Source organism: Rhagoletis pomonella, unplaced genomic scaffold (genome assembly GCF_013731165.1).
Source record: "Rhagoletis pomonella isolate Grant_MI unplaced genomic scaffold, Rhpom_1.0 Rhpom_scaffold_00013, whole genome shotgun sequence".
Taxonomy (NCBI): domain Eukaryota; kingdom Metazoa; phylum Arthropoda; class Insecta; order Diptera; family Tephritidae; genus Rhagoletis; species Rhagoletis pomonella.
In genome coordinates this window covers 10,669,112-10,690,490 of record NW_023458567.1, presented here as the reverse complement: position 1 = coordinate 10,690,490, position 21,379 = coordinate 10,669,112, and the positions used below count along the sequence as shown (strand labels likewise).

Genomic DNA, 21,379 nt, shown 5'->3' with positions numbered 1-21,379 from the left:
CCTTTTGCAGGCCGTGAGCTCTTTGCACATACAATAAAAACAATGTACAGAACTACAAAAAAAAAAAAAAAACAGCAAAACTATATAGCGTACCAACGTGAGTGGTTCTTTCTCACACCATATGCGAGCACCTGCGCAGGCTATTGTTAATTTCTCAGTCGCAGAGACGTTGACGACAGTAGCAGCGCATATTTAAGCTAATCCTGGCTGTTACCTTGGTAGCTGTCGGACGATTCTACTCGCGGTCGCCTTCAGTCAGACGCCGCATGCCTTTGTCGTCTGCGTTATGCGCTATTGTGGCGCTTGCTTGGATTTATTTTTGTTGTTTTTGTTTTCGTCATTGACATCTCGGTTTCGGATTGGATATATAGTAATATGTATGCGATTACTATATGTCTTCTTTCATTGCTGTCGCCTTTCATTTCACTTTTGGTTTTTTATTTCTTTGCACTACGTTTTTACGGTGTTTTCGTTGAATGGCCAGTTGGTATGTTTGCTGGGCGATTCGTTTTGTTACATTTGGTTTTTGCTCTTGTTTTATTTAGTTTTTTGTTTTTTCGTGACGGTTTTACTGCCATCGCTATACTTCTGCACTGCATTATTGTTGCTTATCGTTGGGTTTTTTGGTATTTCCGAACGATCAGCAAAGTCATATCGCACACCGTCTTTAAAAAAGTCACAACTCAAAATTTGGAATTTTTGAGATTATGCACTAAAAATGCACACAGCTTTTATTTACTTTTCAACTAAAGCTGGAACAAATTTTTGTTATAATTTGTTAAAAAAAACCTAAGGTAAAATCGCCTTTGCCCATATGATTATCATGTGCTAAGAAATATCTTTTCGCATTTCCTGACAAACGTATTATTTTTAGTTGTGACTCTTTTGAAAACGGCGTGCGATATTTTCGTGGCTCGGCTGTGCTCTTTCTTCTTTATTTTATCAGAATCTATGTTTGTGTGTCTTTTTTTGGCAGCGCTGTTTGCTTCAACGCCGACACCGCCGGCGCTGCCATTGCTTTGTTGGTTTTGAGGATATACTATAGCTGGTGGTGTGAGTTTGTGTAGCCGGCGTCGCGCTTTTGTTAGTTAAGGTTTTAGTTTTTAATGGCCATTGTTGCAGTAATTTTTTTTCGCACAGCGGCATAGTTTTCGTTTGCAATGGTGAATTATTTTTGTTTTTCTTTGCTTTGTAGCAAAATAAATGTTTATCTTCTTGGTTGACGCAACTGTTTTACAATTTGCTGTTGTTGTTGCATGTACGCTGTGTATCATTTGTTTGTTGGTAGCGTTGCCGTTTTCAATTCATTTAATTACCCCGAAAGAAATCTAAATTACCCAAAAATCCCCAAAAAAATTTTCAAATTGCACGCAAAAATCGCCCATCAACAAAATAAACTACCTGTATGTTACTTGGAAGCTTTGTAAGTTCCTTTCTGCAAAGCCTCACTTCAAACCATTGCGCAAACTAGCAAAGACCATTGCTTACCTGACATCTTTTATTTTTAAACCACTTCTCCATGGCTGGTTTGCTCCTTTGCGACGTGATTATTATATTTTATAGTTCAATCCGACTGTAGAGGTTTGCTAGGCTTACGAAGTTTTTAGAACCAATCGGTAAGTCAAAGTAAAATAATTTCGGCAACTACTGCGAATTCATACAAGGTAGTATCGGTAGAGCAAAACCAAAAATTACTATAACAACTTACAATAACAGCAAAAATTGTCACACAAGTGTAAAACAAACACATCATTGTATAAAATCGGCTTGCTACTGCAAAATAAAAACACAGTGTTGCTAATAATACTATACCTGTATTGTTGACAGAAAGGCAACGCTGGTGTTGGGTGATAGAAATGTGAAAATTGTAAAGCATGCTGGGGTGTTGTATTGCTCTGGGGTTTATTGTGAATTGTCATCATTGTTGTGTTTATTATTCTTGTAATGTTGCCCCTTGTGTTGCCTCGGTTGTGGGTGGTTGAGTGGGTGGAGGTCGGGCATTGCAGGCAATCTATTTTTTTTGGCAACAATGCTCAATCAAAGCGGAAATTCATTCCTTACCAGCTGCAATGCGACTAGCGGATAGAACAATTTATTGTATTGTCGTTGTGGTGGGGAGAAAGAGGAAAGTTTATTTCTGATTTATTGATTGCTATTTTTTCATTCAAAAATTTCCTTTAACCTCTTTCTGATGAGACAATTATTCTTCCTACTCTATGTATGTATGTCTAGATGACAAGCAGAAATGAGAGTGGAATAATGCAGTATTTTTATGCAAAGCAAAAATAGCCCCCACTCCCATTGAGCAAGCACCCGAGACATAGAACTCCGAAGCGGTAAGATCCGCAACCATCAATCACTGAGAAAATTGTGTATTAAAAAGTCAACCTCCTTCTATTTTCGTAGATGAATTGGAAACCTGCTAGAACAAGGTCTAACCCAATTCTTACTCACCTGGCATTGCACCAGATACCCATGCCTCTTGCAATACGTTGATATAAAGCCAAACATTTTTGATGAGTAAATCCTGTATAGTTTACTAGCTCATTTTTAAGTACAGTCAACATACTCACTTAAATTTTCTTTCCCTTTACAGTGGTCATGCCCAACACAAATCGCAATGGACCTCAAACAGAAATGCACAAAAAACTTAAACGAATACGACAACAATCGGGCATCTTAACCATAAATGGCCAAAAATATCCAAGTAAAATGTCTGATTTGGAACATTTGAGCGATTTGGGTAATGGCACCAGTGGGAATGTAGTAAAGATGCGTCACAAGCCGACAGGCACTATTTTGGCTGTAAAACAGATGCGTAGCACTGGCAATGATGAGGAGAATAATCGCATACTAATGGATCTGGACGTTATACTAAACTCACATGACTGTCCCTATATAGTGCATTGTTTGGGTTATTTTGTAAATATACCAGATGTCTGGATTTGCATGGAACTAATGTCGATGTGTTTCGATAAACTTCTAAAGCGTTCGAAACAACCGGTGCCAGAGAGTATACTAGGAAAGGTGACGGTTGCGGTAAGTAATTAGAAAAAGTTAAAAAAAACTTAAGTGTTAAAAAGTGCAGTATTGGCTGAGAAGACTCAACAAAAGATACTTACCACTATACTATCGAGGAAATAATAACAATTTAGTGAAATGAGTTAAAAAAGTTAGGTGGGGAATACTGACCACTATACTATCGAGGAACTTAAAAAAATCTTAGATATTACTTCCATTGCTCAACATTTCTTTAAATTTACAAATTGCAATGTTCTTTCTTCAGACGGTTTATGCACTTTCATATCTAAAGATGAAACATAACGTTATCCATCGCGATGTGAAACCCTCAAACATACTCATCGACGAGCAAGGCAATATAAAGTTATGTGATTTTGGTATCAGCGGGCGACTCGTGGACTCGAAAGCAAATACGCGCTCAGCCGGGTGCGCCGCTTACATGGCGGTAAGTGCTGGCATCAAACTATACTCTCTTAATATAATAAATGACGATCTCTTTCAGCCCGAACGCATCGATCCAAAAAAGCCAAAATATGATATACGCGCCGATGTTTGGTCGTTGGGTATAACACTCGTGGAACTCGCTACCGGCCGATCACCCTACGAGGGCTGCAACATAGACTTTGAGGTGCTGACTAAAATTCTAGATCATGAACCACCTAGTTTGCCATACGGTGATGGTTGCGACTTCAGCCAAGATTTTCGTAACTTTGTCGATAAGTGGTAAGTTGAAATTAGCGGTTATGTTGGTATGTTGAAACTGATATAGTGCCTTACTTATATTTTGCAGTTTAACGAAAAATGTACATCATCGGCCCAGATATCAGGAACTTTTACAGCAGCCATTTTTTCGATGCTACGACGCGGCTGACGTGAATGTTGTACAATGGTTTAAAACTGTGGTCGAGTCTGCCGACATAGAGATGCATAGGTATGTAGGAAAACCACATACATATAGATAAGTTAGTTCCCAATCTTTTTTACTTTTCCACACGCTATCGTCCCGTCGCGCGCTAGCCTCACGCCCCATAGCAATACATTGTACTTATTACACTTTTCAAAATTCAACTCTTCTTAATCTATGTCGATCTTCGAGGTAGGATTGAATGTTGCTTGTATGCGTGTTGGATGTACGTAAATATGTATGAAAACTAGGCCAGACGATTTTGTTAAAGTTTCAAATAATTTAAAGAAGCAAATACTTACATAATAAATTTTATTAAAAAGTCCATGGAATACATAAGACTTTCGTTTGCTTGAAGATTGTTAAATTCGAATTATGTTAAATATTGAAAACCAAGGAGTCCATTAAAATATTAAAGCGTTAACTGGATCTTCGGGTGCATTTTTAATACAAGTTTCAGCAGCTTCATCAAAATTTCTATGCCTTTTTATTTAGGGAACAAAATTTTTCATACTTATTCTAAAGCTGCAAATTTTTGCTTTCTTTTTGTAAGAAACCATTAGAGAAATATCTAATACAATACGCATATTAATGATGTGCTTCAGGTTTTGTATTTCCGTTTAATCTCAACCCAGGCCCTTTAAGGTTTCGGAAATTTTTTCAAAGTTTTCGTTCGTGTTTTTTCAACATCGGTTCAGGCGCATGTAAAAGTTTCCTTATTTTTCGTCTAAAAAGTTTTATTTTCCCAATTTTTTATATTTTTAATTTCACATACCTATGCTTTTGAATTCGTTTTCTTTTTTACTAGTCTTTGAGCCTGAAATTTAATCAAAATTAACTCTTTCTACTCTTGACTTACAGTTTTGGAAGTCTTTTAAAATAATTTGCATCCAGTTTCATGCGCTACTGTCTTACCAATTTAACGCATATTTTTCTCCTATCCCACTTACGCTGCTAACATCTCCACTTCTTATACACTAAAATATTAACATTAAACAAAAAAAAACGTACATAAAAATAATATAAAAACAGTTGAAATGTTGCTCCCAGCATAATTTTTGCGTTTTAACATTTAATTTGTTTTTTCTTTCTTTTTATTAAAATTTTTTGTAGGTTACCTAATTCCTAATCTATTACCCTCTCAAAAATAATAAAACAAACAATAAATCATACTCTCCCAATTCAGTAAGTATACTTTTTTAATTTTTCTTATTTTATTTGTTTATTGTTGTGTTCATATCATTGTTTCATTGAAAGCATTTTTTATTTACATAAGTTGATGGTTCATTCAAATGCATAAGCTTGTCTTTCTGAATTAAATTTTGCCTTAATTGTTTTTTTTTTGTTGTATTACTGCCCTCATTTTTTGAAGGTTTTGGGCTGAATTTTATTTGTTTTTGGTTTTGGCGTATGTACTCTATTTCGAGAAAAATAATTTTATTTAGTAGTATTCCTTTTTTTTGTATTCTGTATTTTTGTCGCAAGCAACTTTTGTATTTAATATGAAAGATAATTGATGAATTGCGCAACGATATATCATTCCGTACTTTAATCATCTTAGCACAAATGCTTTCGCACGCTGTACGAAATCTCTTTTAGCACCTTTGTTGTAGTAGAAGAACAAGTAGATATCTCATATTCAGTATTAGCCTGGCGTGGGTATTAACCACTATACTATCCAAACATACGATTGACTAAACAAACAAATGTTACACGGACTGAATAATACGTCGCCCAGCTCACCAATACGGGTTAACAGCAAATCTGCTCACAGTTCGCGGCGAAGAGTTCATAATGTGCATGCAGAAGTTAACCACGAGTCGATCTGATGAAAACCTGCCAAGACTGGAAGTTCAGTATACTTTTCGCAAGGAATGTGTTCCTGCTGTTTGCGCCAATCATCGCGGGATAAAGCTTTATATTGCTTACAAGGTCTGAAAGACTGAAGCTCTTCATTTAGGCTTGGCGAGTCCATCATTGGTAAAATTTTGACAGTGACTAATCCTCATAGGAAAATCGACAAATAACCTTTCCGTCGATGTCTATTCGACGCTATCTCTAAATTTAGGATAGCGCAAAACTACTTGGGCTGTGTATAGTTTTTTTGGGCTGAATATTTAGCTCCGTTCAAATTTCAAATTGGTGTCTGTTGGCACAGAAAAGAAAAAACTAGCGTGGTTTTTTGAACTCGGCCAAAATCGAGAGAGTACAACTCCACAACAAGCTTTTTAGGCGTTTGGCGCTTTTCAGGTTTTCAGCTACACAATTCAGCTATTGCTGAAAGCCTGAAAAGCTTGTTATGGAGTTGGACTTTTAAGCGGTTACAGCGCCAAATAAGAATATGATTCGCAGTGGCACTGCACAGCAAAGAGATGACAGTGCCAGATATCCCTGAGTGTCCCGTCATGTGGAGACGCCTCTCATGATACCAACCACCTCTTCACATGTCAGTAGAATCCCACTCATCTGGCACACCTCCCTTTGCCCAGACCCCGTAGAAACAACAGTGACAATGAAGATGACATTGACATCGTCAGTCCCAATAGCAAGGCCGTCAGCGCAGCGTTCTTAAAGAAGGCAGAACGGGTTTGTGTAACTGTAAATGGGGACAGTAAAGAGTTCCTTCTTCCTTATTAGGACACGCGTCACAGTTTGCGGTTATAACTTTGAAATAGCGCAGGACTTTTGTATACCTAGGATACAGAAATTGTACAACCAGCAACGTCGCCCTGGTGATTAAGCGCAGAATAACTCTTTAAAAAAAAGAAAGTGCAGAAATATTGACGATGACGATAAATGGTGCGCGTGATTTGGGGATTTCGAGTAAAATATTATCTGCAACATCATTTCATCAAAGGCATCGAATGCCGAAGAAGATGGAATGGCGGAACTCCTTATAGTAAACGCATAATAATAAGGACATAGTAAAATGTAATAATATTCAGCGTTAGTCATGGCTTGCACAAAGGCCGGTAACGAGCACGATGGAAGGGCCAAGATAGAAGAATAATCCTAGGATTTAAAAATTAGGAGCAGAAGCAGGATCTCAATCTAATTAGGCACGATTATTTAAATTTTTTTGTTTAGTTAATTGAAAAAGTTCGTTATGTATAGTCATATAATCACAATCTTTAGTTTACCAGTCATGAAATACCACAATAATATCCTTTAAAAATAAAAAATCCACTTTTTTTTACAAAAATCTCGGTTTTATGACTTCAAGTCATTACAAATAATTTGTATATTTTCGCTATATTCTCCACAACCGACACAACTACATATAGATAGACGCATATATCAGCACTCACACACACAATTTGTCATCTTCAATGTTTTTTTATTTATTAGTGGAAGTGATTTAAACTTTTGTCGTCATACTTCTATGACGATTTTCCATTAATATCTCGCTTCACGATTTTTACAGAACTCACATGCCAATAATTACTACAACAGCTACACTCAGAGGAGATGTAACAGCAGCAACAAATAAACATAATAAAATTGCAACTGCAACAATAATGCCAACTACAATAACAACATCGACAGCGACAATAAATCCGAAAATGCCTGCAGCATCCACTAATGCTACACACATCCCAAGCTATCAGAATTCCTATCACAGCGCCAGCACATCTGCAGCTACACAGTCACGCTACACAAAAAAAGACGATTACCTGCCACAATATCATCCACAATATCCACATGTGCAAACGCAAGCGTCACATCATCATCAACCATCGCAACTACCTCAGCCGATTGCAAGCTATTACAACAACAGCATTGCCAACAATCATTTACAGGGTGAACGGGGCGGGGGCGGCGCAAGTGGCGGAGGAGTAGGTCTAGGAGGAAGTGTCGTCAGCGGCATCGGCGGCGGTGGCAACGGTTATGGCAGCGGCGGTTCGGGTAACAATAGCGCCAACAGCAGTAGTCCCCAATCGCCACCTAGCAGCAGCTACAAGGATGCGCAGCTCAAGGACGACACGACGCATATTGTCAGCGAGATGAGCAAACTGTATCGTAAATCGCCATTCCTGCAGCGGAAATATAGCAATGGCGCAGGATTGAAGTACGCAGGCGGCGGTGCAGGCGTTGGCAGTGGTGCAGAGAGCCCCAAAAAGGAGTCGATGTTCAGTAGTATAGGTGAGTGCGCCAACGTGTGCAGTTTTACACATTAATTTTTATGCGTTTTTATGATTTATTAATTTTTATCTTCACGTCCTGCAGGTCAGACGATTATGCGCAATCTCACCACTTCGCCCTTCAGCCAAAAGAAGCATCATACACCACAGCCGCATCAGGTGGATCCATTGTGGCGCATGCCGAATGTCCACGAGATGGGTGGTAATGCGTTCGATGCGTTTGACAGCCCGGCCACTCCAAAAAATTTGGGTATAAGTTCGCCGGCAATGGCGCGTAAGCGGTTTCAGACCGGCGCTGCCACGCCAACGTTGCCCCTGGCTACGGTCGTAGAGCCGATAATAAAAGAGCAGCAACCTTCGTTAATACCAGTTAATCGCACTGAGTTGAACACGCAACAGCGAGTGCCGGGCAATCATAGTCCAATAGGTTAGTGAATAGGGTTTCTAAATTGAAAAAGAAGACTTTCATTGGTCGCTTATCTCTTATAGTTCTGCAACGTTTCTATCATCAACAAAATCAATTGCGTGAGAAGGAGCTGGAGAAGCGTAAGGAGCAGCAAAAGCAATCTACCAATCCCTTCCTTGCCGGCAATTATCTTACAACCGCTGCCACCACAGCTACCTCAGCATCCGGCACAACACCACATTACACCAGTAGCAGCAGCAGCACAGGTAATCAGCACCACTACCAACTGCCACAACAGCAACGTTATCCTCAACAACAAACCACTCATCATCACTTGCCACTGACCAGCGCTGCCTCTTCATCGCATTCAACTTCTAGTCAATCATCCACACAATCCTCATCTTCACAAATAGCGCCGGGTGATTTGCATGGGCAACAGCTGCGATCGCCACCAAATTGCGCGCCACCGCCGGCGCCCTATGCCACGGCGGCGGCGTTTGGGGCTAGTCCCAGTCAGTTACAATATCAACCATTGCCCCAACACTATTTGCCGTTAAATGAAAAAACAGTGCGTAGCTCACGTTCGCCGCCTACTTCGCCGGAGCAGTTGCCCGCCGAAGGTGGCGTAAACGGCGGTGGCACTGGCGGTGGAAGTAGTGGCGGAAGCATGGCGAGTAAGCTGAGCAAGTTGTACGCGCGTCGGCAGTGGCAAACGACAACGGCGGCAGCGTTAACAACGCATACGGGTGCTGAGGTGAGTGGTGGTGGTGGCGGCGGCGTGGCTGGCAAGGAATACAGAGACGAACATGGTAAGTGTACAATTCGAAAAGGGGATTCGTTTGTTAATTTTTGACTGCCGCTTGGCTTTCGCACTTTTTGCACCTTAGCACAGTTCTTTTTTTTATTAGAAATATATTTTCCCGTTATAAATAGTGCTCACAAAAGTATGCTACACAAATTTGGTTTGGATTGAAGCCTGTTTTATGGGACTAGAGACCATTTTAAAACGAACAGTGGTGAAATCTTCAAAAGTATTTTCTAAGCGAGAGCGAGTTTTTTGGTACTACCCCTACTATATAAACTGTAAAAGCACTTAGTTTTCATGATTTTCGTATTTAAATGAAAGAATAGTTAAGAAATTTAAATAACAAATTGGTAAATAATCTATTTATTATAAGTTCAAAGCAGTTCCCCACTTTTCGTATTTAAGTTTTCGCTAAGTATATTATTCAACAATGCTCATATCTACACTATTCGGCTCATATGTATGTAATTCAAGGCATATTCTTTTCTTATTTGTTCTATTTTTCCTTTTCAATGCTTTGCTTGGCTGTAAAACGAAAAAAAATATTCTAATAATGTTAACGCTTGCTTGCTTGCAAACAATGTTGCACACTTTAAATATAAAAACTTCACTTAAACGTTACACACTTTTCTATAAATAACTCACCACACCACAATCACACACTAAAATGTTATAAACTTTTGGAGTAATAATTCACCACACCTCTGAAACACATAAACCTCACAAAAATGTTGCACACTTTTGTACACATACATGTATATGTAATGCACCACACCGCTAACAAAAAAATTCTAAAATTTTACCCAATTTTGCGTCAAATAATTCACCATACCTCTGCATAAAAACTTCACTAAACATAATTTATTTGATCTAAAAACATTGCATTTCCTTATTCACCACTCTGATATTTGTTTTCATTCTCACATTTTCCAACAATGCTTTCACATGTCTGCTCTTTGTAACTTCCTACACCACGCTCTCATTTACTCACCATCTTCACCATTACTCATACTTACCGCACTTGACTATCAACACACCACACTTCACTTCATCAAACCCTGCACTGGCCTTCAATGCCATCTTCACCTCCAATTCACCACATCACAGGCTGGTTTAACACATTCACTGGCGCCATGAAGCGCCAATTTGCCTCCTATGTTAAATTACAATTGCATTCTGCAGCCTCTCCCCCGACCAGCAGCAGCGCAGCTAGTCAGCATGAGAGCATTGGATATGAGAGTGGCCTGCCAATGAGCGCGCAATCTGTAAAACCTACACTCGCCTACTATCGCACACTTTCCGCAGGTAGCAGCAGCAACACGAGCAACAGCACTTCGCCTACAGAAGCGCAGCCGAAGCCCAGCGGTCTTGCGGTCTCCATTGCCAGCAGCGCCACCAACACTGGCGGAAGCGACTTCTACGATGGTACAAGCGGATTTTTGCGTCGATATGCAGCGGCGGGGGCCAGCAGCATGGCTGGTGGGCCCTCTAATGCGCACCTCCTGACAGGCTTGGATCGTCGACATCGGAGTCCGGATCCACCGCCGCGATACAATCGCGGTCAATCACCACTACTGCTGCGCAAACAACTGCTGGAATTGAGCGGACAGCCACCAGGCGGTTCACCGCTGCTCAATCGGCGGTGAGTATGGTTGTTTTTGCGCGATACTTTTAATATGACAACGTTATTTACACTGTTACAGTTTCGTGAACGCTTCACCACCATTGCCACCGCCTCGTCGGGGCTCTGAGAGCGTCCCTGGCTCACCACAACATTTCCGCACCCGCATCCATTACACACCCGAACCGCAGCGACGCATATATCGCACGATCGACCAATGAGTAGCACTGCAAATAATGCTCATGTGATATTGGTATGGATTTGAGGAGGATGCAGGCGAGCGAAGTGGCAGCAACTGCGTCGGCGGTGTTCGCGGCAGCGGCGGCGTAGGTAGCGTTCAGTTAGGAGCAACCACGCAGGATGACACGGCATTGTTGAGTGCACCGCCAATGACACGACGCTTGCCCACTCGTCTTGCAGTCGGCATCAGTGGAGACGCGTTACACACACATATGGCGGGAGATACGATGCCCATTACAACCAGCCCGACAGTGGATCGAATGACTGCATCGGATGTGGCGGATGTATTGGCGCGCGAGCGTGATTTTTGGCGTTTTCGGCGCGACGAGTAGCAGCATACGTATGTATGTATTTTGTATTGGTGTTGGCGTTCTTCGCAAACATTATGCGCGACTATATTTTGTGTCGGGCGTTGTGCTCGTTTTCAGTTGCAATTTTGTGATTTTGTTCTTAAGCTTTAAAGTGAAAAAAGCCATTTCTAAAGTTAGCTATTATCCAAGTATGTATATAATCTGTGTGCGTAACAGGTGTGTTTAATCGAAACAAAATCATAAAAACTCTATACGGACTGAACGTTGTGCTAAATAAATTAATGGGATTAATCAAACTAAAGCAAAGTGGGCTAGGCAATAACACAAGTTGCCCTGTAGCACAAGGATTTCGGATTGAGCCTAAGAAACTTGAAAAAGTCTTTGGTTTAAAGTAAAATGAAGGCTTTTTCACAACAGGAAAACGTATATAAAGCTATGATATAAATAACTTGCTCATAATATTAAAGAAATTGAAATTTGTCTAAAACATATGGTCTAACTTAAGAATTCCAGAGAAGACGTCGATGAAAAACATGATATGAGCAGAAAAAAATGCGTGCAGCAATGAAAAAACTTTTAATTTTTAAAGAAAACCGGCGCAAAACTCCGTTAATATAAAGATTTTAATCTGGTATAAAAACTGGTCTAAATTATTTAATTCGTTTTCTTGCTTTGCTTACATAAAAACTTGCCAAAAATTTATTTTGAACCTTTGTGACAGCTGGTAAAAACTGGTCTAAATATTTAAGTTGGCTTTATTTATGCAAAAAATCGCGGTAAAATTTATTTGAGGTCTAAACTTGTAAACTTTATTAAATTTTGCGAATTTAAATATTACTTAGCATTTAAAAAATGTTTCAAAGCAAATTATTAATAAACACATACAAATGAAGGTCTTAGAGAACCAGAAAGTAAATAAACTACTCTCTTCGTATTGATTAAGTGCATCTGTAGATATTTGTGTATCTGAACGGTTTCGCTTGATATAAGATATTGCAAATTTATAGCGTAAAGAAGATAATTATGAAGCTTTTGATGTAGTCCATGTGAAATTCAATCGCCATATAAAAAGATTAAGAAAAACCGGAGAGAAGATGTTAGTACGTCGTCTACTTTGTGTAATTGGCAATTGCATACTAGTTTTAAGCGCCCAGACAAATAGCGTTACCCATAGAAAATGTAACAAATTTACTACCATGTAAAAAATATGTAAAACGGCTGCTTGACTTGAAAATTGGCATAATTGTAAAAAAAAAATCAAACTACGTGCTTCTAAATTCGCTGCAGAAAATTAGCATTGTAAAATCTTGCATTGAGAGTTTTTGACGAGTGATTCAAATACGATAATGCTAGAGCAAAGACCAATTTTAGAGGTGCTAATTTTGATTTCTTAATATTTCAAGCTCGTCAGGTTATTGGGCAGAAAAGAAACATCAAAACATAAAGAAACTAGTTCCTTATAAATGTCTCGATACAGTTGGAAAAAAATATATCTTTATAATGGGAAAGGAGAAAGCGGCGTATCGTAGCTAAAATTTAAAATTTAAACTATTCACATAACCGTGTAAGATTTTTTTTTTTTGTAATTTTATACATACGTTATGTTGCCCAGCCACATTTTTTTTATTTCACAAATAATCTTCGACGCGATTTGGCTATTTTTCATACACATCTAAAACTTAAATATTTTTTTGACTGATTAAAACAATTTACTTGTAATTGTTTACTTGTTTGTGGAATTGTAATGTATTTTGTAAGCCTAGTCTTTAGCTTAGTGTGTAAGTTGGACAACAACAAAAATGTAGCATAAATGTTAAGCAAAAAAAAAAAAACTGAAAATTATGTGGTAATTTATAAGCGCGAATGCAACGAAGCGACGGAGTTAGCACAGATAATATTTTATTACAAAATAAATAATTAAAAGATAGTATTGTAATAGCAGTAGCATACAGATTTTCAATAATGCCAATCGACTGTAAATTCTGAAAATGACAATCCAAATTTAAGCGAGAAATAGAGTTTCTAGAGAAGCGTTGTAGTCAAGTGTTAGGCTTATGTATGTATGTTTATAGCTTTCGGAAAATTGATAAATATTTTGGTGTTATGATGCATATACATACATAAAATAAATTAAAAATTTTTTAATTTAAAGTTATCTTGGTATTTAGGTATATAAATTGCATACGTAAAGAGCATGTAATACATACAGCGATTAAAACAAATGACCACGTGTTGGTTTTATTTTTTTAAATATTCCTAATGTTTTTCGAGCTAGATATTTTTGTTATTTTTCTATAAAAAAGATACCGTCCAATCAATTCAACAAAATTTTTTAAGAAAATTTTTTGGATATGAAAGTTTTAAACGGGTAAAAAATCCCATTGATTTTTAAATTTGTTTTTGTGACGGTTTTTTGGACTTTTTTCAAATAAGCCTAAATTTCTTATGAAATAAAATGTGGGAGACTGTTAGCAACACAATTTCAAAAAATTAACACCAGTTTTTGTAAATTGCACTTGTTATATAAAAGAAACCGCAAAAGCAGTCTCCAAAAAAATATCACAAATCAAAGCGATTTTTTTGCCAATTGAAAGCTTAAACTGTATTTTTACAGAAAAATATAAAAAAAATTAGCTCGAAGAACATTACGAATATTAAGAAAAAAATCAACACGTGATCATTTGTTTGAGCCACTGTATATTCCCCAAAACGTTCTACGTTTAAGGTTTTTATTGAAATTTGTTTGGGAAATGTTTATGTGTTGCGTTTTTAACAAATATAAATTTTTCCAAAAAATTGCAACATATTCCGAAACTGGTCTAAAATCTGGTATGAAATAATTTGAGCAATTTCAGTGGTAGGAGACACACCTAAGAGGAAAACATTTTTAATTTACTTCGCAAGCATACTTTAGACAAAAATAGTATACTAAATACACGTTAAAAAATCCGAAAAGTATTTTCCAAAACTGGTATAAAGTTTTTCCTTAATTTTGGTGCCAGCAGACATACTTGATAGGAAAATATTCTAAATTTATGTGAAAATGTCCAGAAAATTAGTTTTAAAAACTGGCATAAAATCTGGCATAAACGATTTACAGTAGCGGTTTAGTGTAACGTGGCATAATAAGCGAAAAATATTCCAAGGCAACTCAAAAGCGCTGTCGGTTAAGGGGTTTAGAGCTGCACTATCCAAAATTGTACTAATTTCTAGCAGAAAACTAAAAAACTTCGTATAAATAAATGTTATGCTTGAGAATGCAAAGCATGTACATGTTTGGAAAGATAATAGATTTCACCCAAAAATGCAATGTGCAACTAATACAAACATGTTTTAAAGATGTTCCGAATCGGGATTTTTTTCCATAAAAACTGCGCAACTTACTTTGCAAACTTAGAAAAATATCTCTCAAAAAATGAATTCAAAATTTTGTTTACAACACCAATTAAAATCCAAAATTAGACTACTTAAACTTAATATAGGAAGTTAGTTAACTGGTATACATTTTGTTTACAACAGCAATTAAAATCCCAAACCATTCTGCGTAGGAGGTTATTAAACTGTTATACACATTAGTCTATCGCTATTTTTTTCAAATTTCCTTAATGCCTAGAAATGCTAGCCAAGAAACTGGTATACACGTGCCTATTAGGGAGATCAAATTATTACTTCTTGTCAGCTTAAGACTACAAATTTTCATTAAAATTAGCTCGAAGACCGTGTTTTCCTCTTAGATGAATGATATATACAGCCAGGTTCAGCAATTCACTACCGAGTGAATTTCAATCCCATTGAAACTGAATTCAAAGTGATTTTGGTTCAAACTCACTGAAATGAGCCTGATAAATATATGTAGCTCTTCGCTGATGAACTATTTTTTGTTCATAAAATACATTTGGTTATAATTCTGTTGCTTTTAGATTTTGTTGAATTTATTTTTTATTAAATTTTGTATGAATGCCCCTTATTTCACCAACACAAAAGTAACCAAATAATCAGCCACGTTCCCACATTCGAACTTTGAGAAAGGATTTAGTCGTAATTTGTGGAAAAAACTCGGCTCTTTGTATTGAAAATAATATCGTATTAAACCAAAATCCGTTTGGTAAAAATAATTTCGAAGTAAACGATTAAAGCAACTATCAACCACAATAAATTATTAAGTAAATTGTATGTATGTATATCTATGCAGTGTTCAATGAACCTCTATAATATACGAAAATAAAATATTTATATGTAAAACAAATACTTAAAAACTATAATATACATATATTGCATTACTGCTTAATTTACGGAAATCAAACAGAAATACAATTAAAAAAATCTTAAGTTTAACTTACTGCTGTAGCTTAATTTATTATGTTAAACACATATCTAATAGCAACAACTACAATAATAACAATGAACAGAATATAAAGTTATACCATGCAACACACTTTAGTAGAATTTACAGTCAGACACAAAAGCTTGCGTTGCTTGCTTAGGAACACACACACACACAAGATGAAAGCAAATAGAAAACGAAAAATGCTGGCATTCATTTTAGTTTTTCCTTTCCAATACATAGTTTCAATATTTAATTGCTTAGCTACGTAAATGATAAATTATAAAGCAATGCATCCTGTACCTTATACACTGTGCAAAAAAAAAAGATATCAAGAAGTTGTATAAAAGTCTGCAAAATAAATTTTAAGTAACAAAAAAACAAAAACGAATAATTCGAAAGTTAAAGTTTCGCCTCATTTGCGCTGTTATCTATACATACATAAATACGATGTTTGATTTGCTGCTGTTTTTTAGACTTAAATAAAATTAAACTATATTTAATTAAAGGGAATTAATTAATTTATTATTACAATTAATATAATTAATAATCGCGTAGTTATCGTATAGCAGACACACATTTATGAGAAATTTATGCCCTTAAAACTCTGAAAAAATCGTTTAAAATACTTACTAGATAATAAAAGTATATCGGAAATCGTAAAATTTATTAAAACAAATCAATATTCAATATTATAAAACACACGATGGAAAAATTACCACATAGAAATTATGTATGTAATCATGCATAAAAATATTTATAGAAAATGTATGCGAAATATTTAAACACAAAAATCCTAAAAAATTTGGTGAAGAGACTTTCGGTGCGCTCTGCGAACTTGTGAAAAGCAAAATTACTTGCGTATAAAAACGTAAAAAACTAGAACTGTTAGGTCGATAAAGGAAAAGCAAAAAAAAAAGTGAAATATATTAAGCATGAGTTCGAAACGCGAAAACAATAAGAGAAAACAGAAAAAAAAAAACAAAACAAAAAACATATAAATAAAACTATAAACGAAAAACGAAAAAAACATATGCAAATATTTGTGAATTTTTATTTCAAAGTTTGGAAATAAAGGAGAAGGTTCGTGGTAAGTGGTAAAATGCCAAGTTTAGAATGGGTAAGAATAATATAATTTATTTCACTGAAATAAATGAGTTGTCTGTCTTGAATTCTGTTCAAAATTGAGTGCCGAAAAAACTGGTTTAAAATCTTTTTATACCACTCAATATTTCGATACCCAGTTATATAATACAACGTGCGAATTGGTCATATATGTATGTAAAAAAATAATTTCAACTGACTGGTCTAAAATAAAAACTTGTCTAAAAATCAAAACTGGTCTAAATTCAAACATCGGTGAAATGCATAAATATATAGAATTTTGTGGTCTGCAACGTAAATTCGGCTGAAGTTTCAAGCTGAAAAACTGGTCTAAAATATTTATAATATTTTTTTGTTTTAATATGTAGTTATTATCATCCAATGCATTGTTGAAACAACAGCAATGAAAAAACACTAGTCTAAAATATAAATGCAATAAAATTAAAAAAATAACATCGTCGTCTAAAGTACAAAATTGCGTATCAAGTTAATGTAAAATCGCGTATGTGAAGTTACCCCAATTTTGCGGTAGAGAATAAAAACAAACCCATTTCAGGATAGTTATTTAAATCGATATTTTGATATGAATGGAAGAGGCTAGATGCCAGAAGATTCTGGTAAACAACTCTCATTTGTGGCACAACCACAACGGCTTTCAGCTCTGAACTAAAGCCAGTCACAATATGTAACCCATCACGGCCGCATCTGTGTAGGTCTGGCCAAAGATTGTGACTTTAGCAGCATTCTGCAATTAAGCTGTCACAACAGCAAAGTGAAGCCAAAAAATCTATGGAAACGACTTTAATAACACTTTTTACCCAGAAATTTTAAAATTTCCGGAAAGCTGTCCCTATTACCCTATTATCAGTAGAGCCGGCCTAAAATAGTTACTGGTATAATATCGCAAAATCTTTAAAGTTTAAATTCAACGGGAAGTAAAACTTTCTACAACGCAGCGATTAAATATATAACTTTCAAAATAAAACTGGCCTAACATACTTTGGATACAGTTTTGCTACAAAAATGGCGCTTAATATTACTATTCACGGTTTAAGGATTGGGTGTATTCTTTTTATTACTAATATAAAAAATAAAAAAAAAATAAAGAAATGTTTACTAAACCGGTCGAAAAATAGTGAATTGAAGGTTGGAAAATGAAGTTTATATCAATTGGGTGTCTTTTAATGAACATACTTTCTCCTAAAGTTTACATACTTAAGTGCTCATGTGGCGAATAAAGAATTTTTCAACTGGTATAAAAACTGGTATAAACACAAAAAAGGTCGGATATAAAATACAAACGTTATAAAATGATCCACAACGGAAAAGCGCACGTAACCGCTGTAAAATCTGGTTTAAAATTTAAAATATCGAAAATGTGTGTCATTGAAATATGCATACTTTCTCAAAAGTTCACTTAAGTGCTTATAGAGCGAAAAAATTATTTTGATGACTAATCGAATAACTGTTATAAACTCTAGCAGCGATCAGAAGAATCATTCTTTAAAAATTTGTATTGAAAAAATAAATCGTAATTCTGTGCCATTGAAATATTTTACTCTTTCGAACTTCGAAATTTTAGCCCATACTTACGCACTTTCCTTTAACTTCGATAAACAATTTAATAATACAACGAATTTTGTTTTATCGCTTAATCATAAATACATTTTTATTTTCGCTAATAATATTTTATATTTGTAAATATTTAGCAGCAAATAAACTTAGCTTAAATTAGTTTCCACTGTAAGCTCTTAAAATAAAATTTAAAAAATATATTTTTGTTCAAGAATTTTCAGGTGAAACGCATGAAAATTAATATTTCGTAACGACAATTTTAATATTTATGTGGTTATTTCTCGTTTATTTAAATAATGCGACATTTTCAAAATAAAAGTTCCGCCTCAAAAAATTTTTTCTTCACGTTTTTAGTATCTTTTATTTTGTTGCTACCATGAAAACGTTTTTTTTTGGTTTTTTTGGTAAAAATTTATTTCTCAAATATTTTTCCCCTCAAAATTTGGACATTAAAGCATTATTTTCGGCCTCTTTTTGATGAAAGCAAATTTATTTTTTTTTTTATATGAAACAATTACAATAAGCCTTCACATAATAGCAAATAACTGAAAATATAAATATGTATCTTTGTATTTTGAATATTTATTAAACATATTAAAAAAAATATGTGTTTTTTCTTGCTCTTTAGCACATTTTACTCATTTCTCAACTCAAGATGCAAAAGCAATATGCTTAAAAATTTCATGCAACACTTTTTAAATCTACATATAATGAAAAGAAACTTGTAAAAAGAAACATAGCTTTTTTTTATTTAAAAATATTTCGTTTTTTGATTTTTTACGAAACAATAGTTTTTTACAAATTAATTTTGCACCTAAAAAAGTTTTAAACATTTTAAATCTATTTTCAAGCATATATATATTTTTTTTTATTTTATACCTATTTCGTGTTTTACGCCGATTCTCTTTAACTTCGCGTCTGTTTTTAAATAGTTTTACATTTTATTCATTAGGGTACTCCATTTCATTTTACTCGTAGTTTTATATCAGTTCATACTTTCGGCTCTAATGTTTCTAGTTCTTGTTGCGGAGTATCATCAGCTCAATAATTACATATGTATATATGTATACATAGATAAATATATTAAGCATAAATAGAATAGTTCATACACACGGGTACATACATACATATTTATATGATGTCAAGAAAGTTAGGATAAGTTAAGAGCGATCAGAGAAAAGTACTACGATCCTACGTACATAATTATATGGCGGCTTGAGTTAATTCTTATGCAGCGATGCATTTAAGTTTAGAGATTAAATAGTTTACTGATTGGTGTTTGAAAATCTACTGCAAACTGATACATATATCTAAATACGTACATATGAATGTGTGTATATACTTAGATCGGTTGAGTATTTAAGGAAGTTTGCTTTGGCTAATACATATAGTGGTACAGAGTCTAATGCGGGATTAAGTGGCTACGTATGCCTGTTAGTTGCAGTTATTGTGGGATGAGTATATGCGTCTATAAATATAAGTTATAAATATGTATTTTTAAGGTAATTTTTATATGTAGACAATTTTAATCTGTTTAAAAAACGCCAACTTGCAATTGAAGAAAAAATAATTTAAAAAAAAAACCTGAACGATTTTTTTGAAAAATTTTTAAAATTAAAAAAAAAATTAAATTTAGATACAGCAGTAATAATAGTTCAGTATTAATTCGAGAAGTATATGCTTTGTCGAATCGACGACGCCAATTTTGATTTTTTCGAAACTGGCCGAAAACTGACATTTTGAATGTTTTTTTTTTTTTAATGTTTTACAACTAAAAGCAAATTAAATTTTTGATTTTGATGGAAAATAGGCTAAATAATGAACATTTTTATTGACTGTGTGCGCAATAGCTTTACAGCTATTATACGTATGCCCGTCGGGATGTACTTCCACGTTTAAATTATTTGCAAAAATAAACTTAGGGAAAATATTGTTGATGTATTTTGGTTTCGGCCCAATTTGGCAAGGGATGACGGAAGTTCGTTCCAAAATACATCATACACCCACCCCGCCGGAAACAACAATAACCAAAAAGAAAATACTTTTCTAATATGTTCAAAAACTAGTAAAAAATATATATACATAAATTTATCGTTCACGATATATTTCAGACAGCCATTTAAACTGGTATTTGACAAAACATTGCAATAAATTTAAGAGCGTCCAATCCAGTACAGAAAACGTGATTTTTCGAACTGGTCGAAAAACTGGTATAACCAAAAGGAAGCGCTCCCTATTTTTTCAAATGAAAAAGCGTTTAAAATCTGGTGTGTACAAAATATTTGCAATAATCGGCCATTGAAATGTACACTTCTTCAAAAACCTTACAATGCGAAAAAATTGATTTTTCGAACTGGTATAAAAACTTGTATAACAAAATAAATAGGGAGTATATTGTAAAAGCCTCCTTAACTGATTCCCAAAGAAAAAGGTCTAAAATCTGGTATAAATTTCAAAATATTGCAATTATGCACTATAGAAATGTGCACAGTTTCTCGAAAGTCTAATCGAAATAATCTGTTGACATTGTGAGCAAAATATTGTTGAAGAAATTAAAAAAAAAAAACAATTACATAAATTTTTTTTTTACAAATTTTAAATAGACAAATATTTAGACAAGATTATAAAAATATAATAAATTTATGAACAATGAAATCTGAAAAATCATGAGTAAAAATTTTTTCGTATTACTTAAATTGATTTTAAACTGGAAAAAAACTCGTGAAAAAAAAATTTATTTTTTCGCTTTTTCAATAGATCTTCAGCTTTTGCATTATCTTAAGCAGTAAAAGCTTATTTTTTAAACGCTTAAACAATTAGCTAGTTATTTCTTTAATAAAAAATATGTTATTCAATAGCTTATGCTGCTTTATCATTCATATTTTAATTGCTTATCGCTGCTGAATACGTTAAAGTTTTTAAACTG

The 21,379-nt window shown here is 34.9% G+C and overlaps 1 protein-coding gene across 1 annotated transcript in view; it reads left to right on the top strand.

The window, feature by feature from the left end:
- The window catches only part of LOC118748761 (dual specificity mitogen-activated protein kinase kinase hemipterous-like), a 13,958-nt gene extending 1,086 nt beyond the window's left edge, over positions 1–12,872 (top strand). Inside the window, exons 2-10 of the mRNA XM_036483426.1 lie at positions 2,597–3,039; positions 3,287–3,466; positions 3,524–3,744; positions 3,812–3,952; positions 7,350–8,068; positions 8,153–8,494; positions 8,557–9,282; positions 10,386–10,920; positions 10,982–12,872. Coding sequence (XP_036339319.1) covers positions 2,597–3,039; positions 3,287–3,466; positions 3,524–3,744; positions 3,812–3,952; positions 7,350–8,068; positions 8,153–8,494; positions 8,557–9,282; positions 10,386–10,920; positions 10,982–11,120 — 3,446 coding nt within the window. The 3' untranslated portion in view covers positions 11,121–12,872. The remainder of the gene's footprint in view (positions 1–2,596; positions 3,040–3,286; positions 3,467–3,523; positions 3,745–3,811; positions 3,953–7,349; positions 8,069–8,152; positions 8,495–8,556; positions 9,283–10,385; positions 10,921–10,981) is intronic.
- Positions 12,873–21,379: the final 8,507 nt, after the last annotated feature.